The sequence below is a fragment of the Coffea eugenioides genome, unplaced genomic scaffold (assembly GCF_003713205.1).
Source record: "Coffea eugenioides isolate CCC68of unplaced genomic scaffold, Ceug_1.0 ScVebR1_2418;HRSCAF=3442, whole genome shotgun sequence".
NCBI classification, from domain to species: domain Eukaryota; kingdom Viridiplantae; phylum Streptophyta; class Magnoliopsida; order Gentianales; family Rubiaceae; genus Coffea; species Coffea eugenioides.
The window spans coordinates 12,050-31,926 of record NW_020862904.1 but is presented as its reverse complement, the minus strand read 5'-3'; the positions used below and the strand labels follow the sequence as shown (position 1 = coordinate 31,926).

The 19,877-nt window shown below is 34.4% G+C and overlaps 3 protein-coding genes and 1 pseudogene across 3 annotated transcripts; all 4 read right to left on the bottom strand.

Annotated features, from left to right (window-relative positions):
* Positions 1-5: 5 nt before the first annotated feature.
* Positions 6-3,521, bottom strand: LOC113756610 (cytochrome P450 71A3-like). Its single transcript, XM_027300246.1, has 2 exons — positions 2,415-3,521; positions 6-884 (listed from the first exon to the last, which is right to left on the bottom strand). Exons 1-2 carry the CDS (start codon positions 3,342-3,344, stop codon positions 273-275), a joined length of 1,542 nt encoding a protein of 513 aa, XP_027156047.1. The 5' UTR covers positions 3,345-3,521; the 3' UTR covers positions 6-272.
* Positions 3,522-6,782: 3,261 nt separating this feature from the next.
* LOC113756609 (cytochrome P450 71A4-like) lies at positions 6,783-7,343 on the bottom strand. Its single transcript, XM_027300245.1, has 3 exons — positions 7,138-7,343; positions 7,025-7,083; positions 6,783-6,877 (listed from the first exon to the last, which is right to left on the bottom strand). Exons 1-3 carry the CDS (start codon positions 7,341-7,343, stop codon positions 6,783-6,785), a joined length of 360 nt encoding a protein of 119 aa, XP_027156046.1.
* Positions 7,344-11,458: 4,115 nt separating this feature from the next.
* On the bottom strand, positions 11,459-15,116 carry LOC113756611 (annotated as a pseudogene).
* A 1,733-nt stretch (positions 15,117-16,849) lies between these two features.
* LOC113756612 (cytochrome P450 71A4-like) lies at positions 16,850-17,442 on the bottom strand. Its single transcript, XM_027300247.1, has 2 exons — positions 17,070-17,442; positions 16,850-16,986 (listed from the first exon to the last, which is right to left on the bottom strand). The coding sequence occupies exons 1-2, from the start codon at positions 17,440-17,442 to the stop codon at positions 16,850-16,852; spliced, it is 510 nt and encodes a 169-aa protein (XP_027156048.1).
* Positions 17,443-19,877: the final 2,435 nt, after the last annotated feature.

The following is a 19,877-nucleotide window of genomic DNA, read 5'->3' as shown; positions in this document are numbered from 1 at the left end:
TAACATTCTGATAAGCATTGCTTTGTTAATTGTGCTACCACAACTGAGGATAATGCTAATTGGTGTATACAATCAATGCTTCATGCCTCCTCAATAAAACTAGTTACAGGGGGGAGGTGGGAGCAAAGAGCAAATAACAGAAATTTATTGTGGTACCTAAGGATAAATTAATATACCAAACATCAATATTAGATATCCACTGGCTGGATCTTTACTGAATAAATCAGTATAAGGTCCATATTTATACTGGAAAGGATAGGTAAAGAGGGTGTCTAACCAGAATGTGGAATAGCTACTGCAAACAGAGGATTTTTTCTATGGATAGTGAGACCAGTGGATTCAGACATGTCCAAATCCTTTGGTTCAACTCCATCAGGCAATGCAAAATCAAACTTGTGTACCAATTTTGCTAATGCAAGCTCGTTAACGGCCACAGCAAAGGTAGTACCCGGGCAACCCCTTCTTCCAGCTCCAAATGGAATTAACTCAAAGTTAAAACCTCGAAAATCGATTGTACTGTTCAAGAACCTCTCTGGCTGAAATTCTTCAGGCTGATTCCAAAGCGATGGATCTCGTGCAATCGCCCAAGCGTTCACCATTACTCGTGTCCCTGCCGGTATATCATACCCCATAAGTTTAACGTGTTGTGTTGATTCTCGAGGAACGAGTAGTGGGATTGGCGTATGAAGTCGTAAAGTCTCCTTGATCACTGCTTTTAAGTAGTCCATTTTGTCTAGATCATCCTCAGTGATTTCTGGTTTTCCTTGAGCTACTTGTCTCACCTCAGTCTGCAATTTCTCCAAGATTTTTGGGTGCCTCAAGAGTTCGGTCATTGCCCATTCCATAACTGTGTGTGTTGTATCAGTCCCAGCAGCGAACATGTCCTAATCATAGAAAGTGAAGAAGAAAAACAGATGTTGCTTAATTGAAAAAGAAAATCTCATTGAAAGTTGAGAAACTAATATGAGGAAAACATTTGTAAGAAGTTTAGCTCATCAATGGTGAACATCATTAAATACAGATAAAACAGTTTGGTTTGGCATTGTATCAATTGATGTGTTAAAGCTGAAGTATGTAATATTCCTCAGCCCGCTAATATACAAATAAGTGGTGCATAATACATACTGCATACTGAATTTTAGTTGTATACACAGTTCATCAAATAGTATAATTTTGTTCTACCTTCGAACAAGCTAAAAACCTTCATGGTTGAAATTTCTGTAGGAAAAGCTATACTTGTTAATGCCTATGATCCTTTATCCAAATGTACTTATCCGTGGAATGAATTACTATGAAAAACCGTCCAACATGCAAACCAGTAGAGAGGAAAGTAATTCATTGAAAATTCTTTAGCAGACCCATCTGCTTGGCAATAAATTTACACTTATTTTCAAAAGTGTGTTCAACTACACATTATTGTTATTGTACTGGCTTCTAACATGTATGTGTGAGATAGAAAATAATTGGAGAACGTATTTTCAAGATTAAATTTGTGAAAACCATCGCCATCCAAACTAACCTTTATTCATTTAAAAAATTAGACACAAATTACACTTTAACTCCCTGTGATTTAGTACTTTTTTATATAACTCCCCTATAATTTCGAAAACTATACATAACCCCCCTCATGATTTGGACTAAAATGTCAAAGTGACGGAATTTGTAATCCATAACGGAATCAACTAAAATATAAAAAATACTCCAATGTAAAGTTAAAAATTATTTATTAACCACATAAGGGTTATGCATATATTTTGAAATCCATAAGGGGGTTATATATTAAAGCACTAAAGTATAATGGGGTTATATAATAAAACATAAAATTATATGGGGTTAAAGTATCCTGCATATTATGTTTCTATATTTTGATCATTTCAACCATTTTAGTTTTTAAATGAGGCTAATTTTGATATTTTCATAGGTTCCGTTATGAATGGTAATTTCTTTCACTTTGAAAATTTAATCAAAATTATGAAAAGAGTTATATATAACTTTTAAAACTATAGGGAGTTATGTGAAAAATAACTATACCAGATAGGGGCAAATTGTATTTTGTCCAAAAACTAGTTTGAATAATTGGTGCTCATTAAGAGGGGGTTCAAGTATTAGTTCTTTTTAAAAAGTGTAGTTAATTTGAAAAAGTGTCTAAATGCAAAAATATGCAATAATTGTGATTGTGTAAATTCACATGATAAATTATTTGTAATTTAAATGTATTAAATCAATACTCACTGGACAACCATTAGAAAAATCTTTAAAATTTAATGCAAATTGAATAATAAAATGAAGGTATTCCAAGTTTAGATCAGCTATACACAAAAAGATTTTCAAGAAAAGAGAGATGGCATTAAGCGAGTACGGTAGGATAGCCTAATGAGTTTATGGTTGGAGTACCTATAAACAAGATTTCTTACCAAAATGATTGCTTTGAGACTGTCAAGTTCGAGTATAAAGCCTGTCGACTTTTCCCCCTGAATTTCAAGCAAGATATCCACCAAATCTGAGCCTTTTCCCTCTATACTATCATCAGTGTTAGCCTTTCCATTTTTCATATCTTTGTGCTCCTTAATGACACCCTCCAGAAATTCATCAAGTTGCTTAACAACTTTGTCCACTTTATCATCCAAATCATTAAGATGTCTCAACCATCCAAGCCATGGAACAAAATCTCCTATATCAATAGTACCTAACAACTCAATAAATTCCTTCATGATTTGCATACTTTTGCTTCCATCTTCCCTATCACTGTACTTCCTCCCCAAGGCCACCCTACAAATCACATCATTTGTGAGTGTCATAAGAAGATCACTCAAGTTTATGGCTGATAAAGGTGGCGAAGAAGCTGAAAAATTTCTAATTTTTTCAACCATAAGTGAAGTCTCTTCCTCTCTTACATATCGAAATGATTGAACCCTCTTATGACTTAGAAGCTGAAGCACACAAATACTTCTCACTTGCCTCCAATACTCACCGTAAGGTGAGAATGCGATATCCTTGCTGCCATATAGAAGCCTATCATTCATGCTTGTTTTAGGCCTGTTAGCAAAGACTAAATCATGGGTTCTCATGATTTCACAAGCTGCATCAGCTGAAGAGGCAACAACCACGGGCTTGCTACCAAAATGAACCAGCATGAGGGAACCATATTTTCTTGATAATGATTGAAGTTTGCGGTGAGGATATAACCCGAGTTGGAAAAGATTTCCAACAACTGGAAACTTTGATGGAGAAGGTGGTAGCCTTTGTTGGGGTTTAGAAGAAGCATAGAACCATATAAAAAGGGTTAGAAGTAGCAAAGCCACGGGAAGAAGAGAGGAAAATGTAAGATCCAGAATAAACGCCATTACATGCTTCTCGAAAATTGGAGAAAGGGCCAAATCAAGAAAGCAGAATTTGTTGTTGCTGCTACAATTGGCTATATATATGCCTACTTGATTAAGTCGAAAAGGATCAGCAGAATTCTGCTTCTGTTCTGATGATCCTTGAAATTTCAGTTTGTGTCGGTGGCCAATGCTTCCTCAGTAAATGAATCAAAGCCACACATTGGAAACAATATCTGTAGGGCCTGGCCGATTATTTTGACTCGAGTGGCTGTAGTGGAAGAACAAATTTTGGATTATAAGTCCTACTCCTAGGCAAATTCCAAAAATTGGATTGGACTTATATTCGCACCATCATACATGTCGAAATTGATTAAGTACATATCATTTGAGCCATTGGTTCAGACATTTTACACCTAAAGATTAAATGACGTGTCACTTTGCTAGCATAATTTACTCGTTCACAAAAAGTTTTGGGGAAAAAAAAAATCTCGTGCAATCTTAGGATTCCCATTCAATCTCCAAAATCATGCTTACAGAAATCTCACAGTGATTAAAGCTAATACTAAACAGAAATCTTTGTTCTGAAGTTAACAAAGACTTTGGGGCCGGATGTACACTTTTGTATGCTAATTCGAAATATACTATGAATGAATATGATTACCAACATAGCTTCTGGAGTCCAGAAGAAGCATAGGATATTTGAAGAGGTCAGGGAAGATTAAAACCAAACGAAGAATTGAAGAGAGCAAATTAAAATATCCAAAACTAATGGGATTTTGCTATTTGCAATTAATTTTACACGATATTTTTTAGGGATAATTTCAGAAACCTCCCCTGAGGTTTCTGACAATTTCACTGAGTTCCCTTGAACTTTTCAATATTATACTTACATGCCTTCATGATAGACAATGACTATAATAACCTTCATAATTTTTCAAAAGATAAGCCATTGATAAAAAAAAAGGGAAAAGATAACAAAAAAAAGGAAAATGAAAAAAGGAAAACAATTCTTCTTGACCAAACCATATATTATGGCCAAACTATTTTAACCATAGCCATTAAATTGTAATCTTGTATCACATAAATATGCTAATCAAGATAGATGTTTCCTTCCTTCTATCACTCAAATATGTTGCTGTTATTGATGATGATGGAAGCAATCATCACTGCCAACAACCCAATTGTTCATATTATTGAGCACAAAAAAATTACTGAATTACGGAAAAGTATAATTTGATAAACTGTACTAAAACTACTACCCAAAACTTGCACTTTTTTGATATTTTGCCTGGTTCTTCTTAATAGACATCAAACTTGTTCTCAATAAAATTGTGTCAATTCAAAGAAAAAAATGTGGATTGATTTAGAATGACCAATCCAAATGTTGAGAGTAGGTTAGAATAATTTTGGTAACTGAGGGCTTGGCCTTTTGAGTGGAAAAAAAGATAAGGATTGTGAGTTTTATGACTCGATTTAGTAGGCAATATATGAAAGAAAGCTAAGAGAGGTAAAGATTGTGAAGGTAAGAATTACGAAGATGGATTTTGACATCTAAAACAGAGTTTGTTCAGAAGAAAAAGAAGTGATAAGAGTTTGAAACTTTAGGTGGATGTAAAAAACCATGGAGATAAAAAATATCAAGACATTGAGTAACTAATAAAACTCATAATTTTGCTAGTATACAAATGTATTATAGACTTTTAAAAAGTTTTAATGATTATTCATATTAAGGAAATTTAGATGAGGGCAATTTTGGGCATTCATATACTTTTTTGGTTTTATATCATCAAGGTGAAACCCAAACCTATGTTAAGGTATGTGTAATTTTTAAAACATGAGGGGAGCTGTCGAAAATTACTAGAAACCTCAAGGGAGGTTTCTGAAATTATCCCTTTTTTTGAGGACGATTCTTCAGTGCCATTGATTTGAAAGATCAGCAATAAAACTGAAAAGGTCGTTGATAGGCTTTTCGATTGTAGTTGTGAATAATTTGGACGAGAAGCCCTTAAGGGTCTGTTTGTTTCAATGTAGAATATTTTCTCTAAGAAAACATTTTCAATGAAAATTCTTTCCTGGAAAATATCTAATTTTCCCTTCATTTTCTAGTGTTTGGTGCAATTTTAAGAAAATGTTCTAAAAAAATTAAAATCCTCCAACGATAATATCGTTCCCGGATTTTTCTTTTGCTAATTGCTACTACTAATTATCATTATCTCTACCCACCTCATCAGCCACCACAAACAATCCCCAATCCAAATCCTTTCAAGTCTCAAAAAATAAATCAAAGACCAGAACCAGGAATTCACAATCTCCCCAAGCCAGTTGAGTGCCATTGTAATAAAAAGTTTAAATTGTATGCCTACAGCTGATTGAACCATTATAATAAATTAACAATTGAAATTTGATGTTTATTGTACTAACTCTTCTTTTAAAAATGTTCCTCCTGCCTCCATTGGCTTCACATTTTTTCCTTTTTTCAAAACTTCTCAATGCAAGTCCAATCTAGATCTAGAGTTGTATAATCCATAAGTGTGTTTGTGTGGCGCAAGAGAACGGGAACAGTAGAGAGGAACATGAAAAAGAGGAGAGCGCGAAGAGGTGCAAAGTTGTGGGATTTGCAGAAGCAAGTGCAGGAACATAGCTCTTGATTTGATCTCTATGGTATAGTGCTTGATGGCTTTGTACAATAGCCAAGTGCCGAGGAAACTGATAAGTTGTGATAGTTGTCGGAAATTAACTTCCGTATCTTAATTCCGGAAGTCATTTTACACCAAGTTATGTAAAAGATTTTCTACCAGAGAAAATTTTCCTGACCTCTTTTGCAGCCAAACACCAGAAATTGAAGAAAATATTTTCTGGAAAAGATTTTCAGTCCAAACAAACAGACCCTAAGTGTGGGCTCACTCTTGACCCCGCCAAAAGTTTTGTTTCATATGTCTTTCGGAAAATGGCAAAGGTTGTATTATTGATTGGCTTTCATCCGAATCCACACACCTAGTAACATTTATGATCTTGAAATTAGCAGCAAAAATAACAGAAAGAAGGGAAAGGTTTATTTCCCTCTCCAATATTAATAATATCAAGGTCACTGTAAAGCTTAACTAATACGATTAAAATTAATGACAATTATTTGTTCATTAAGCAATATTGCTTAGTGCCTTAGTTGTCTTTTGATTTTCTTATTGAGCAATAAGAACGCAAACCAACCTGCTAGTGAAACATGAATTCACGAGTAACTTGATATTAAAGTGATAGACCATAAAAATAGCGAGTGTAGGCAACACTAATATCATCACCCAACCACATAGCTACCATCTCAATGTTACATATTTCAGGGAGAATTTCCAAGAGCTACATGCAGGCTAAATATAACAGGCAAGACAATTTACATGAGTTCTCAACTTGATCTTGTAAACCTTGCCCTAGGACATGCTAAACTTCTCTGTGCCAGGAGAGAAACTAAGGAAAATATGGAGTGGCAAGAACAAGTATAGGAAGTTTTCTATGCACATCGATGCCACCAGCTTCAGTCATATCCATGTCCTCTGGTTTTCCTGCATCAGGTAAGGCAAAGTCAAATTTGTGCAGTAATTTTGCTGATGCAAGTTCATTGATAGCCATGGCAAAGGTCTTACCCGGGCATCCCCTTGGGCCGGCACCAAATGGGATCAACTCAAAGTCCAAACCTCAAAAATCTATACCAACATTCAGAAATCTCTCTGGCTGAAATTCCTCTGGCTTCTCCCAAAGCAAAGGGTCTCTTCCAATTGCCCATGCATTGACGATTACTCATGTTCGAATCGGTATATCATACCCCATTACTTTGACGTCTCGAGTTGATTCTCGAGGAACTAGTGATGGAACTGGGGAATGAAGCCGCAGAGTTTCCTTAATCACTAGCTTAAGATACTGCATTTTGTCAAAATCATCCTCAGTTATCTCTGATTTTCCTTGGCCTACAGCTCTGACCTCATTTTGCAATTTCTCCATGACCTTGGGGTGTCTTAGAGGCTCTACCATCACCCAATCCAAGACTGTGTGAGTGGTATCAGTTCCAGCAGCAAAAATGTCCTAATCATGCAAAGTGGAAGCCAACAGTGAGTAAGTTGGTGTAAAGTGCAGTTTTATTGATTATATGCCCTAATTAGTGTTGGAATAGTTTGTGAATAAAATAGAAATTAAACTTGTTAAAACAAAGAATTTGGTTAACTTAAGGGTCTGTCGGAAGTTAAAAGTTTCTAAAATATTTTTGGCATTTTCCATTGAAGGGGTTTAATGGTACCTTTCAATGTCCATGAATGTCCATAAACGTGTAAAATAGTGGCTAAATACCTTATGACATTGGGATTGTGTTTTTACTATAAAAATAACAAGTCTCTAACACATAAATTAACTAGAATTTTGATCCTTTTTTTATAAGAAAAATCTTAACATGTGCTATCAAGTTTCTCCGAAATCTTGTTGTATCCTAAAGTTAATTTGGCATAACCGTATAACAAATACTATGTATAGTAGAGGAAAATAATACCTTAAAAAATAGTGTTAAACACGCCTCATGAAAGGCTCTAATCTCTGAATTATATTCTATTTATGGATTAAGAAAATGAACTAGAAGTTTTTATTCTTTTTTGTAGATAATAGCACAAAAACAGGCTCTAGCTTTTTTTTTTTTTTTCATGTGCTGACTTTTTTTCTTCACAACCAGTCAGAAAACGAGTAATAAAGCATTTTCATACGAGCCTCAGCCTGGCTGATGAGTGATAGATCAATCTATTCTTCCTGTTTTAGTATCTTCATATGCAATTAGAAAGTGATAGTTTTATGACAGGAATCTTTTAGAGATGTGTAATATTTGTGATTTCTATTAAGATAGCCTACGTAGAAAGGCCAATAAATAGGTTTGCACAACTGGATTTATTCTATCAATGTTTGACAAAGATGATAAAATAAGATATTCGAGTATAAGTATTTTTTGATTTAATTTTATGTTTTTTAACGGGCATCCTTATTACTACACTTAAATTACACTTAATTTATCATGTGAATGCACATACTGACATCATTTACATTTACCAACTCACCTCGTTTAACTTTAATTTTACTAAAACTTAACACATAAGCTCCACCTTGATAAGTGCCCATTAGATCGATCTACCTTCATTTGTCAATAGCTTTTATAGACTAGCTAAGATTAATTAAATATTCTAAGGATTTCATTAATTGGTATCCAATGGGTACTCGTTAAGAGAGTTCAAATATTAGTCTTTTACAAAAGTATTATTGATTTGGAGAACTGTCTAAATATAAGGAGCGCAGCGCAATAAATATATTATGTATTTTCATATATTAAGTTTGGTAGAAATGAAATGTGCTAATGAGTCTCTAATGAATGCCGCTAGAAAAATCCAATGATCATATGTGTGCAAAAATTGTTATACATTAAGCACACTCTAGCATAAACATGTACAGAGGTCATGCATACTTTCTATGATAACCTGAAAAATTCCGAGATTTGATATACTAAGAACATTCCACCTGTGAAACTAGTGCCTGAACACGAGAGGACGTATAAATCATCTTTTGTAAAGCCAACCGTCTTGAAATCCCCACACACCAGGAGTTTATAAACAGCCCACATGCATAAAGAGGCGCCCTCCAAAGCTTTTGGGTGCTTCAAGGCTGCTGAGTGAAAATGATTCATATATTTTACCAATGCATAGATGAAATAAATTCTTGTTTCCCCTTAATGTCGTCTTCTTGCTTCTCGCTATCTAGGAATATTGTTATGCTTTGAAATGGGAGAGTTTTGAAATTTTGGTCAAGCAAAATTAGTGGGTATACAAGATACTGAAGTTTATTGAGAAATTCACGCAAGCCCTTAAGGCTTAGAAAACTCCAATTTCCATTGCTTTGATTTCAATTTCTAATCGCCTATGCATTGATAAGATTGATTCTATGTTTTGGCTGAACATTGCAGCATTGTTGCAAGTTGCACTCAAGAATGATCAAGTTATTCAAAGATGATCGAAATCCAGAGCCAAAGGTTTGGAGTTCGAGTATTAACTTGCAAAACCAATTTTTGGGATGTAATGTATCTGAAACCAAAAAAAAAAGAGATAAAAAAATTGGAAATATGAAAAAAATGATTAGAGACGTACTTAAGAAACATTCAAAAAGAATTAGTCAAAAAATAGATGTCCATGATTTTGGGGTGCCTCAGAAGTTCAGTCATTGGCCACTCAATATTGTATCAGTCCTGCTGCAAACACGTCCTAATCATGGCATTTGAAAAAGAAAAAGGAAATGCTGTTTAATTGAAAAAAATGAGACATTCAAAGTTGAAAAACTTATAGGATAAGAAGATAACCGTAGTAACGTCAAACACATCTTTTCTATTTCAAAGTTAACGTGGATTTATATGATTGTTTATCTGAAAGTTAATGTTGAATTGTATACCATAACAAAACAAAATAATAGGGTAGCATAATAATTTTTTCTCTTTTCTTGATACTCTTTGATTGATTTTATCTCGCACTTTGCAATTAAAAAATCTAAAAAGTGTGTCAGACCTCCTCTTATCTCATCTTAGGGTGATCCTTTGTTGCCGGATACTCCTATTATACTCGTAGTCTTTGAAGAATGAGAACCAACTATATATGTAGTATCTACATCGAGAATTCAAGTATTTGTATACGTCATTAGTTTGATCCTTTGCAGGAACAACCTGTAATAATGAACTTAAAAAATAGATTTATTTATCATAAAGAGATTCGATGTTCTTGACCTGTTTCACCTTAATTGTTATTTGAACAAGTAAAAGTTCTGTCTTGATCCGAGTAGGGATAGCATTTCTCATTTGCATTTCCATGGAGTTTTGAAGGCAAGTAGCCCCGTTCCCGTTAAAGGGATATTCCCCGTTGGCTACTAATTTTGCAGGAAGGTTCAATATGTCAAGTCTCGCAAGCAAGAATAAAAATAAAAGTAAGGATTAATTTTTGCTACATTGACAGTGTATACACTATCAGCATTGGATCAATGACAACAATACAAATTTTGAATTTGAAATTCAACTTTTGCACACATGTCATGAATCAAATGATAATAGTGTATATAAGATTTACTCAAAAAGTAAATAGAAAGAATTTGTTAGTTTAGATGGGCCTATCTTCTATCTAAACAACCCATTTAGATCCCTCTCTTTTCTAGAACATGATAGTATAAATGTTGTTAATTGACAAAAAAATATTCTAATTACACAAAACAAAATGTTTAACTCCAGGTACAAGTACAATATAACTTTTAGTCTTCTACAAAATACTAATTATTACTAAGGTTTCGTATGAATTAGATATGTTTAGAACTGATTTTCATAAATTTTATTACAACAGTATATATGAAAAATTTGTTACTAGAGTTTTTTATTGGAGTGTTTATAGAATTTTAAATATTGTTGGGATATTAAAAAAAAAAATCACCCCTACCACCACCCCTTCTCTCTCTCTCTCTCTCTCTCTCCTGACTCCTTATTTCTCCTCCCTCTCCCTCTTCCTCCCCTCCTTCCTCCTCTCCTCTCGCTCTCTCTCTCTCTTTCCCTTTCCTTCCTATCTTCTCCCTTTGCTTCTTCAAAATTAGGAAATGGAAGAAAGCGCAATTTTATTTTTCTTTTTTTTAAGTGTTATAATTGGTTATTTGCCTAATCTTGAAGAAGCATAGGAAGAGTAAAACCAAGATAAGGAGAAGAGACAATGAAAGATCCAAAATGAACAATTAGCAATGAAAATGTAAAGGTCCTTGATTAGCTTCTTGAGGTTATGGTTGTGTTTAAATAACAAATCCATACGTGTGGCTTGACTCTTGAATATTCCAAATACATATTAACGCAAAAAACAACAGAGTAAGTTGCTTGAAGATTACCAACGGAATTGAACCCAATTAAAGTTCAAATTATGTTTGGTTAATGGAATTACTTCATACACGCGAACACAATAGAGAAGTACTTAAAGGTTAGTATATGTGATGGTGGATAATAAGAATTGAACACTACAATAGAGAAGGAAAATAAACTGAACAAAGAAGAAAAGAAAAAAAAATAAAGGATAAGAAATTACAATTAATATAATAGTTGTGAACTATCATCCGAAAGAATATACAACTCCACAACTGAGGATAATGCTAATTGGTATATACAATCAATGCTTCATGCCTCATCAATAAAACCAGTTACAGGGGGGAGCAGGGAGCAAAGAGCTAATGACAGAAATTTATTGTGGTACGTAAGATAAGGATAAATTAAAATACCAAACATCAATATTAGATATCCACTGGATGGATCTTTACTGAATAAATCAGTATAAGGTCCACATTTATATACTGGAAAGGATAGGTAAAGATGGTGTCTAACCAAAATGTGGAATAGCTACTGCAAGTAGAGGATTTTTTCTATGGATAGTGATACCAGTGGATTCAGACATGTCCAAATCCTTTGGTTCAACTCCATCAGGCAATGCAAAATCAAACTTGTGCACCAATTTTGCTCATGCAAGCTCGTTAACGGCCACAGCAAAGGTAGTACCCGGGCAACCCCTTCTTCCAGCTCCAAATGGAATTAACTCAAAATTAAAACCTCGAAAATCGATTGTACTGTTCAAGAACCTCTCTGGCTGAAATTCTTCAGGCTCATTCCAAAGCAATGGATCTCGTGCAATCGCCCAAGCATTCACCATTACTCGTGTCCCTGCCGGTATATCATACCCCATAAGTTTAACGTGTTGTGTTGATTCTCGAGGAACGAGTAGTGGGACTGGCGTATGAAGTCGCAAAGTCTCCTTGATCACTGCTTTTAAGTAGTCCATTTTGTCCAGATAATCCTCAGTGATTTCTGGTTTTCCTTGAGCTACTTGTCTCACCTCGGTCTGCAATTTCTCCAAGATTTCTGGGTGCCCCAAAAGTTCGTCATTGCCCACTCCATAACTGTGTATGTCGTATCAGTCCCAGCAGCGAACATGTCCTAATCAGAGAAAGTGAAGAAGAAAAACAGATGTTGTTTAATTGAAAAAGAAAATGTCATTGAAAGTTGAGAAACTAATATGAGGAAAACATTTGTAAGAAGTTTAGCTCATCAATGGTGAACATCATTAAATGCAGATAAAACAGTTTGGTTTGGCATTGTATCAATTGATGTGTTAAAGCTGAAGTATGTAATATTCCTCAGCCTGCTAATATACAAATAAGTGGTGCATGTTACATACTGCATACTGAAACATTTCATTTAAGCATGGTAAGATTTTTTTGAATCCTACAAAATGTATTCAAACTTGACATCTAAGTCAATTACTCAAATTGCTCTGCTTGAGCTTTGTATAGTTAACTGTACGCTGATCAAGTAAGTTTGGTAAGTGGTTGGACGCTCAAAAGTGTTTTGAATTTTAGTTGTATACACAGTTCAAAAAAACTAGTATAATTTTGTTAATCTCAAAAAAACTAGTATAATTATATGTTCTACCTTCGAGCATGCTAAAAACTTTGATTGTTGAAATTTCTGTGGGAAAAGCTCTACTTGTTCATTATCGTTAATACATATGATCCTTTATCCAAAAGTACTTATCCGTGGGATGAATTACTTATGAAAAACCGTCTAACATGCAAACCAATAGAGAGGAGAGTAATTCATTGAAAATTCTTTAGCACACCCCATGTGCCTGACTACAAATTTGCACTTATTTTCTAAAGTGTGGTTAACCACATATTATTGTTATTGTACTGGCTTCTAACATGTATGTGTGAGATAGAAAATTATTGGAGAACGTATTTTCAAGATTAAATTTGTGAAAACCAACCCCATCCAAACTAACCTTTATTGATTTAAAAAACTAGGGGCAAATTACACTTTAAGCCCCTGTGATTTAGTACTTTTTTAGGTAACCCCTTATGATTTCAAAAATTATACTTAAACCACTCATGGTTTGAATTAAAGTGTCAAAGTGATGAAATTTGTAATCCATAAAGGAGTCAACTAAAATGCCAAAAATACCTATTTATTAACCATAGGGGGTTATGTATATAGTTTGAAAATCATAAGGAGGTTATATGGTAAAGTACTAAACCATAAGGAGGTTATCTGATAAAATATAAAATCATACGAGATTAGAGTATCATGCATTTTATGTTTATATATTTTAGTCTTTTTAATCATTTTAGTTTTTAAACAAGGGTAATTTTGACATTTTTATAGGTTCTGTTATGAATGATAATTTTCGTCACTTTGACATTTTAATTCAAACTATGAGAGGGTTATATATAGTTTTTAAAACTATATGGAGTTATGTAAAAAAATAGCTATACCACCGGGGGATAAAGTGTATTTTGCCCAAAAACTAGTTTGAATAATGGGTGCTCGTTAGGAGCGGGTTCAAGATTAGTTCTTTTTAAAAAGTGTAGTTAATTTCATTTGAAAAAGTGTCTAAATGTAAGATGCACAATAATTGTGATTGTGTAAATTCACATGATAAATTATTTGTAATTTAAATGTATTAAATCAATGCTCACTAGGCAACCATTAGAAAAATCTTTAAAATTTAATGCAAATTGAATAATAAAATGAAGGTATTCCAAGTTTAGATCGGCTATACACAAAAAGATTTTCAAGAAAAGAGAAATGGCATTAAGCCAGTACGGTAGGATAGCCTAATGAGTTTATGGTTGGAGTACCCTATAAACAAGATTTCTTACCAAAATGATTGCTTTGAGACTGTCAAGTTCGAGTGTAAAGCCTGTCGACTTTTCCCCCTGAATTTCAAGCAAGATATCCACCAAATCTGAGCCTTTTCCCTCTATATATCATCAGTGTTAGCCTTTCCATTTTTCCTATCTTTGTGCTCCTTAATACACCCTCCAGAAATTCATCAAGTTGCTTAACAACTTTTTCCACTTTATCATCCAAATCATTAAGACGTCTCACCCATCCAAGCCATGGAACAAAATCCCCTGTATCAATAGTACCTAACAACTCAACAAATTCCTTCATGATTTGCATACTTTTGCTCCCATCTTCCCTATCACTGTACTTCCTCCCCAAGGCCACCCTACAAATCACATCATTTGTCAGTGTCATAAGAAGATCACTCAAGTTTATGGCCGATAAAGGTGGCGAAGAAGCGAAAAACTTGTAATCTTTTCAACGATAAGTGAAGTCTCTTCCTCTCCTACATATCGAAATGATTGAACCCTCTTATGACTTAGAAGCTGAAGCACACAAATACTTCTCACTTGCCTCCAATACTCACCGTAAGGTGAGGCTGCAATATCCTTGCTGCCATATAGAAGCCTATCAAATATGCTTGTTTTAGGCCTGTTAGCAAAGACTAAATCATGGGTTCTCATGATTTCACAAGCTGCATCAGCTGAAGAAGCAACAACCATGGGCTTGCTGCCAAAATGAACCAGCATGAGGGAACCATATTTTCTTGATAATGATTGAAGTTTGCGGTGAGGATATAGCCCGAGTTGGAAAAGATTTCCAACAACTGGAAACTTCGGTGGAGAAGGTGGTAGCCTTTGTTGGGGTTTAGAAGAAGCATAGAACCATATGAAAAGGGTTAGAAGTAGCAAAGTCACGGGAAGAAGAGAGGAAAATGTAAGATCCAAAACAAACGTCATTACATGCTTCTCGAAAATTGGAGAAAGGGCCAAATCAAGAAAGCACAAGTTTATTGTTGCTGCTACAATTGGCTATATGCCTACTTGATTAAGTCGAAAGGATCACCAGAATTCTGGTTCTGTTCTGATGATCCTTGAAATTTCAGTTTGTGACGGTAGCAAATGCATCCTCAGTAAATGAATCAAAGCCACACATTGGAAACAATATCTATAGGGCCTGGCCGATTATTTTGACTTTAGTGGCTGTACTGGAAGAACAAATTTTGGATGATAAGTCCTACTCGTAAGCAAATTCCAAAAATTGGATTGGACTTATATTCGCACCATCATACATGTTGAAATTGATTAAGCACTTGGCATTTGAGATATTAGTTTAGACATTTTACATCTAAAGATTAGGGCAAATTACACTTTATCCCCTGTAATTTAGTATTTTTTTACATAACCCCTTTATAGTTTCAAAAGCTATATATAATCCTCTCATAATTTGTATTAAAGTGTCAAAGTGGCGAAAATGATTATTCGTAACGGAATCACCTAAAATGCCAAAAATATCCTTATCTAAAGTTGAAAATTATTTATTAACCAAATGGGTTTATGTGTATATTTTGAAAATCATAAGGGGTTATATGGTAAAGTATTAAATCATAAAGGGGTTATATGGTAAATTGTAAAATCATACGGGTTTAGTGTGTCTTGTATTTATAAGGGTAATTTCAACATTTTTAAAAGTTTCGTTACGAATGACTATTTCTGTCACTTTGACACTTTAATTCAAATTATGAGGGAGTTATGTATAGCTTTTGAAACTATGAGAGGATTATGTAGAAAATACTAAATCACAGGGGGTAAAGTGTAATTTGCCCTAAAGATTACATGACGTGTCACTTTTCTAGCATAATTTACTAGTTCACAAAAAGTTTTGGGGAAAAAAAAAAGATCTCGTGCAATCTTAAAATTCCCATTCAATCTCCAAAATCATGTCAACAGAAATCTCAGTGATTAAAGCTAATACTAAACAGAAATCTTTGTTCGGAAGTTAACAAAGACTTTGGGGGATGTAACTTTAGTATGCAAATGCGAAATATACTATGAATGAATATGATTACCAACATAACTTCTGGAGTCCAGAAGAAGCATAGGATTTTTGAAGAGGTCAAGCATAGGATTAAAACCAAACGAAGAATTGAAGAGTGCAAATTAAAATATCCAAAATTAATGGGATTTTGCTTCTTGCAATTAGTGTTACACGATTCTTCAGAGCCATTGATTTGAAAGATCAGCAATAAAACTGAAAAGGTTGTTGATAGGCTTTTAGATTGTGGTTATGTTCCATATGTCTTTCGGAAGATGGCAAAGGTTATATTATTGATTTGCTTTCATCCAATTCCACACACCTAGTATCATTTATGATCTTGAAATTAGCAGCAAAAATAACAAAAAAAAAGGGGAAAGGTTTAGTTCCCTCTCGAGTATTAATAATATCAAGGTCACTGTAAAGCTTAACTAATACGATTAAAATTAATGACAATTATTTGTTCATTAAGCAATATTGCTTAGTGCCTTAGTTGTCTTTTGATTTTCTTATTAAGTAATAAGAACGCAAACCAACCTGCTAGTGAAACATGAATTCACGAGCAACTTGATATTAAAGTGATAGACCATAAAAATAGTGAGTGTAGGCAACACTAATATCATCACCCAACCACATAGCTACCATCTCAATGTTACATATTTCAGGTAGAATTTCCAAGAGCTACATGCGGGCTAAATATAACAGGCAAGACAATTTACATAAGTTCTCAACTTGATCTTGTAAACCTTGCCCTAGGACATGCTAAACTTCTCTGTTCTCTGTGCCAGGAGAGAAACTAAGGAGAATATGGAGTGGCAACAACAAGTATAGGAAGTTTTCTATGCACATCGATGCCACCAGCTTCAGTCATGTCCATGTCCTCTGGTTTTCCGCCATCAGGCAAGGCAAAGTCAAATTTGTGCAGTAATTTTGCTAATGCAAGTTCATTGATAGCCATGGCAAAGGTCTTACCGGGGCATCCCCTTCAGCCGGCACCAAATGGGATCAACTCAAACCTCGAAAATCTATACCAACATTCAGAAATATCTCTGGCTGAAATTCCTCTGGCTTCTCCCAAAGCAAAGGGTCTCTTCCAATTGCCGCCCATGCGTTGACGATTACTCGTGTTCGAATCGGTATACCATACCCCATTACTTTGATGTCTCGAGGAACTAGAAATGGAACTGGGAAATGAAGCCGCAGAGTTTCCTTAATTACTAGCTTTAAACACTGCATTTTGTCAAAATCATCCTCAGTTATCTCTGATTTTCCTTGGCCTACAGCTCTGACCTCATTTTGCAATTTCTCCATGACCTTGGGGTCTCTTAGAAGCTCTACCATCACCCATTCCATGACTGTATGAGTGGTATCCGTTCCAGCTGCAAACATGTCCTAATCATGCAAAGTAGAAGCCAATTGTGAATAAGTTGATGTAAAGCGCAGTTTTATATATTATATGCCTTAAAGAGTGGTGACTCTTACCGTGATCACGTGGGATCCTTAATCCAATGTTGTACTTATATGTGAATAATTATATATTATAAATTATCAAATAAGGTTAAATTCAATTAAAATAATCAATTATGATTTGGGTTTTAATATATCTAATAGGATGTAAGTCTTTAATGTGTAGAAATTTAAGGGTAATTTCTATTTCTATGATGAGTTGAAATAGGAATCTAAAAAATAACAGAAAAGTTATCTATAAATAGAGTTATGATCTCTAGGTCACACGTATTCTTATTTGTTGTATTTTTAGTGCCACAAAATAGCTCTTTTTCTGATATCCTATCGTTAGGAAAGATATCAAAAAGAAATTAAAGAGCTCTCTCAAGAGATTAGCGAATACTTGTTGACCTAGAAGACCATTTCAAAATCTCTAAGGATTCAAGTGGCAGTTAGTCAACATGAATCTAGGTACACTTCCGCAATTTTACTGTTAATTTATTTCTTAAAAATTACCATCAAGATTTTGGACTTAATAGGTGATGGTTTTCATCAAAATTTAATGACAGGTGTCGAGCCTGTACAATAATAATTACCTACTCGAAAAAAATATAATTTTTGTGTATAGCGGTGAGTATGGTCGAATCCACAGAGATTGGGAGAGAATTTGTTTCTTCTAGAGTATGGAGAGCGGGGGATTTTTATAAAATCAAGAATAATTAAACAACTCAAACAGAGATAAAAATCAATAAATAACCAATTAATAAAAATAATTTACGAAAGTAAGCAGGAATTAAATCGGTGGTAAACAATCTCTAGTCAAAGATACAACCTTGCAGACACAGTCCATTTATCCGATCATTGATGCAAAGATGGTTTGCTCAATTCATTAACAGGTTAGTGACAAGTGTCGAGCCTGTGCAATAATAATTACCTACTCAAGAAAAATACAGATTTTGTATATAGCGGTGAGCAGGGTCGAATCCATAGGGATTGGGGATAATTCGTTTCTTCTAGAGTCCGAAGTATGAGGGTTTTTGGAAAATATAAAATGACTAATTAACCAACTAATGAAACAACTAATAGATATAAACAGGAATTAATCAATAACCAATACGACTCTAGCCAAAGGCGTAACTTTTCAGACACGGTTCATTCAACTGATCATCGATGCAAAGATAATTCAATTACTCATTACTAGATTGGTTATAGTTGTCATACACGCGATAAACAACCAGTCTTTCCTTAATTTCTCGATAGTCAAGGTACGACCGTTGGCTATTTCTCTAACCAAGAAACAACCTTAGGTACGACTGTAGGATTTAATTTCTCGATTGCATTAATAATTAGAAAAACCCAATCCTAACCAACAAACACGCTACGAGGGTTCATTTAAGTTAGATCATACATTTCCCTAACATGAAACCAATCACGCTAGTCGCCACTGGTATTAACCAATTAAACAATTACGGATTCAATCAATTAATATGACAGTAGATTATTAGATTAATTTGAATATCGGGCCCTTGACATTCAAATAACATAACAAGCATAAGCAATTAAATCAGGAAATGTACGAATACCAATGAATAAAAGAAATAAATAAAATAATTCGATCTCACAGATGTTTGGAACCAAATCCTCAAATTGACCTTCGACTAGAAAAGAAACTTAGTTGCGCATCGCCAATTGAAGCACTTCACACCAGTATTTCCTCCGAAGAACTAACGAAAGAAAAGAAAAATATGTTTGCCGTCTGTTGTATTTCCCTGGCCGAGTAGTAATCACGCAGGATCCGGCTTTTTCTCCCCCAAATCTGTGCAAAGCAAACCAAAGACAAGAAAATGCTAACTATTGCCTTCTTTTCGTCTCTAGCTACGAAGATGCTCCATTCCCTTCTGCCGAATTTGCCTCCTCCCAATTACCTAATTGATTGGTTTCCTATTACCAATCCAACTCTTAAAAAGATTTCTATTACAAATCAATTTCCTCCACCTTTCCTTTTCCTTGCGAATGATCCCCCGAAATAAGGAAAGTCCTGCCAGCTAACAAATTAGGAAGTTGACTCGGATTGGAAGACTGTCCAATATCAATCCCGACCTTCTGGCCTTGAATGTAGGTTCCAAACGTACCACCATCAAATTAATTGAAAAATTATCACTTTTTGTCACGTTTTGCTTCTTTTCCTACAATTAGCACCATTATACCAAATATAAGTAGAATCAATCAATTAAAATAATATTTGGCTAAAATCAAGGAAAAAATAATTATTAATTTAACAACAAATTATGACCAATCAGTTAGTTATAGTCGCCAACAAGTTCTGACGACCAATTTTTCCTTAGTTTATGGATAACCAGGTACGACCATTAATCACC

What these genes read in the sequence shown, in the direction of transcription:
- LOC113756610 (XM_027300246.1), bottom strand. Translation starts at nt 3,344, where the DNA reads ATGGCGTTTATTCTGGATCTTACATTTTCCTCTCTTCTTCCCGTGGCT. An exon ending in GTCTCAAAGCAATCATTTTG is followed by an intron (nt 885 to 2,414) that starts GTAAGAAATCTT and finishes TTCTATGATTAG; the next exon opens with GACATGTTCGCTGCTGGGAC.
- LOC113756609 (XM_027300245.1), bottom strand. Translation starts at nt 7,343, where the DNA reads ATGGTAGAGCCTCTAAGACACCCCAAGGTCATGGAGAAATTGCAAAAT. An exon ending in CGAGACGTCAAAGTAATGGG is followed by an intron (nt 7,084 to 7,137) that starts GTATGATATACC and finishes GGCAATTGGAAG; the next exon opens with AGACCCTTTGCTTTGGGAGA. An exon ending in AGAGAGATTTCTGAATGTTG is followed by an intron (nt 6,878 to 7,024) that starts GTATAGATTTTT and finishes TACCTGATGCAG; the next exon opens with GAAAACCAGAGGACATGGAT.
- LOC113756612 (XM_027300247.1), bottom strand. Translation starts at nt 17,442, where the DNA reads ATGTTTGCAGCTGGAACGGATACCACTCATACAGTCATGGAATGGGTG. An exon ending in TGTTGGTATAGATTTTCGAG is followed by an intron (nt 16,987 to 17,069) that starts GTTTGAGTTGAT and finishes AACTTGCATTAG; the next exon opens with CAAAATTACTGCACAAATTT.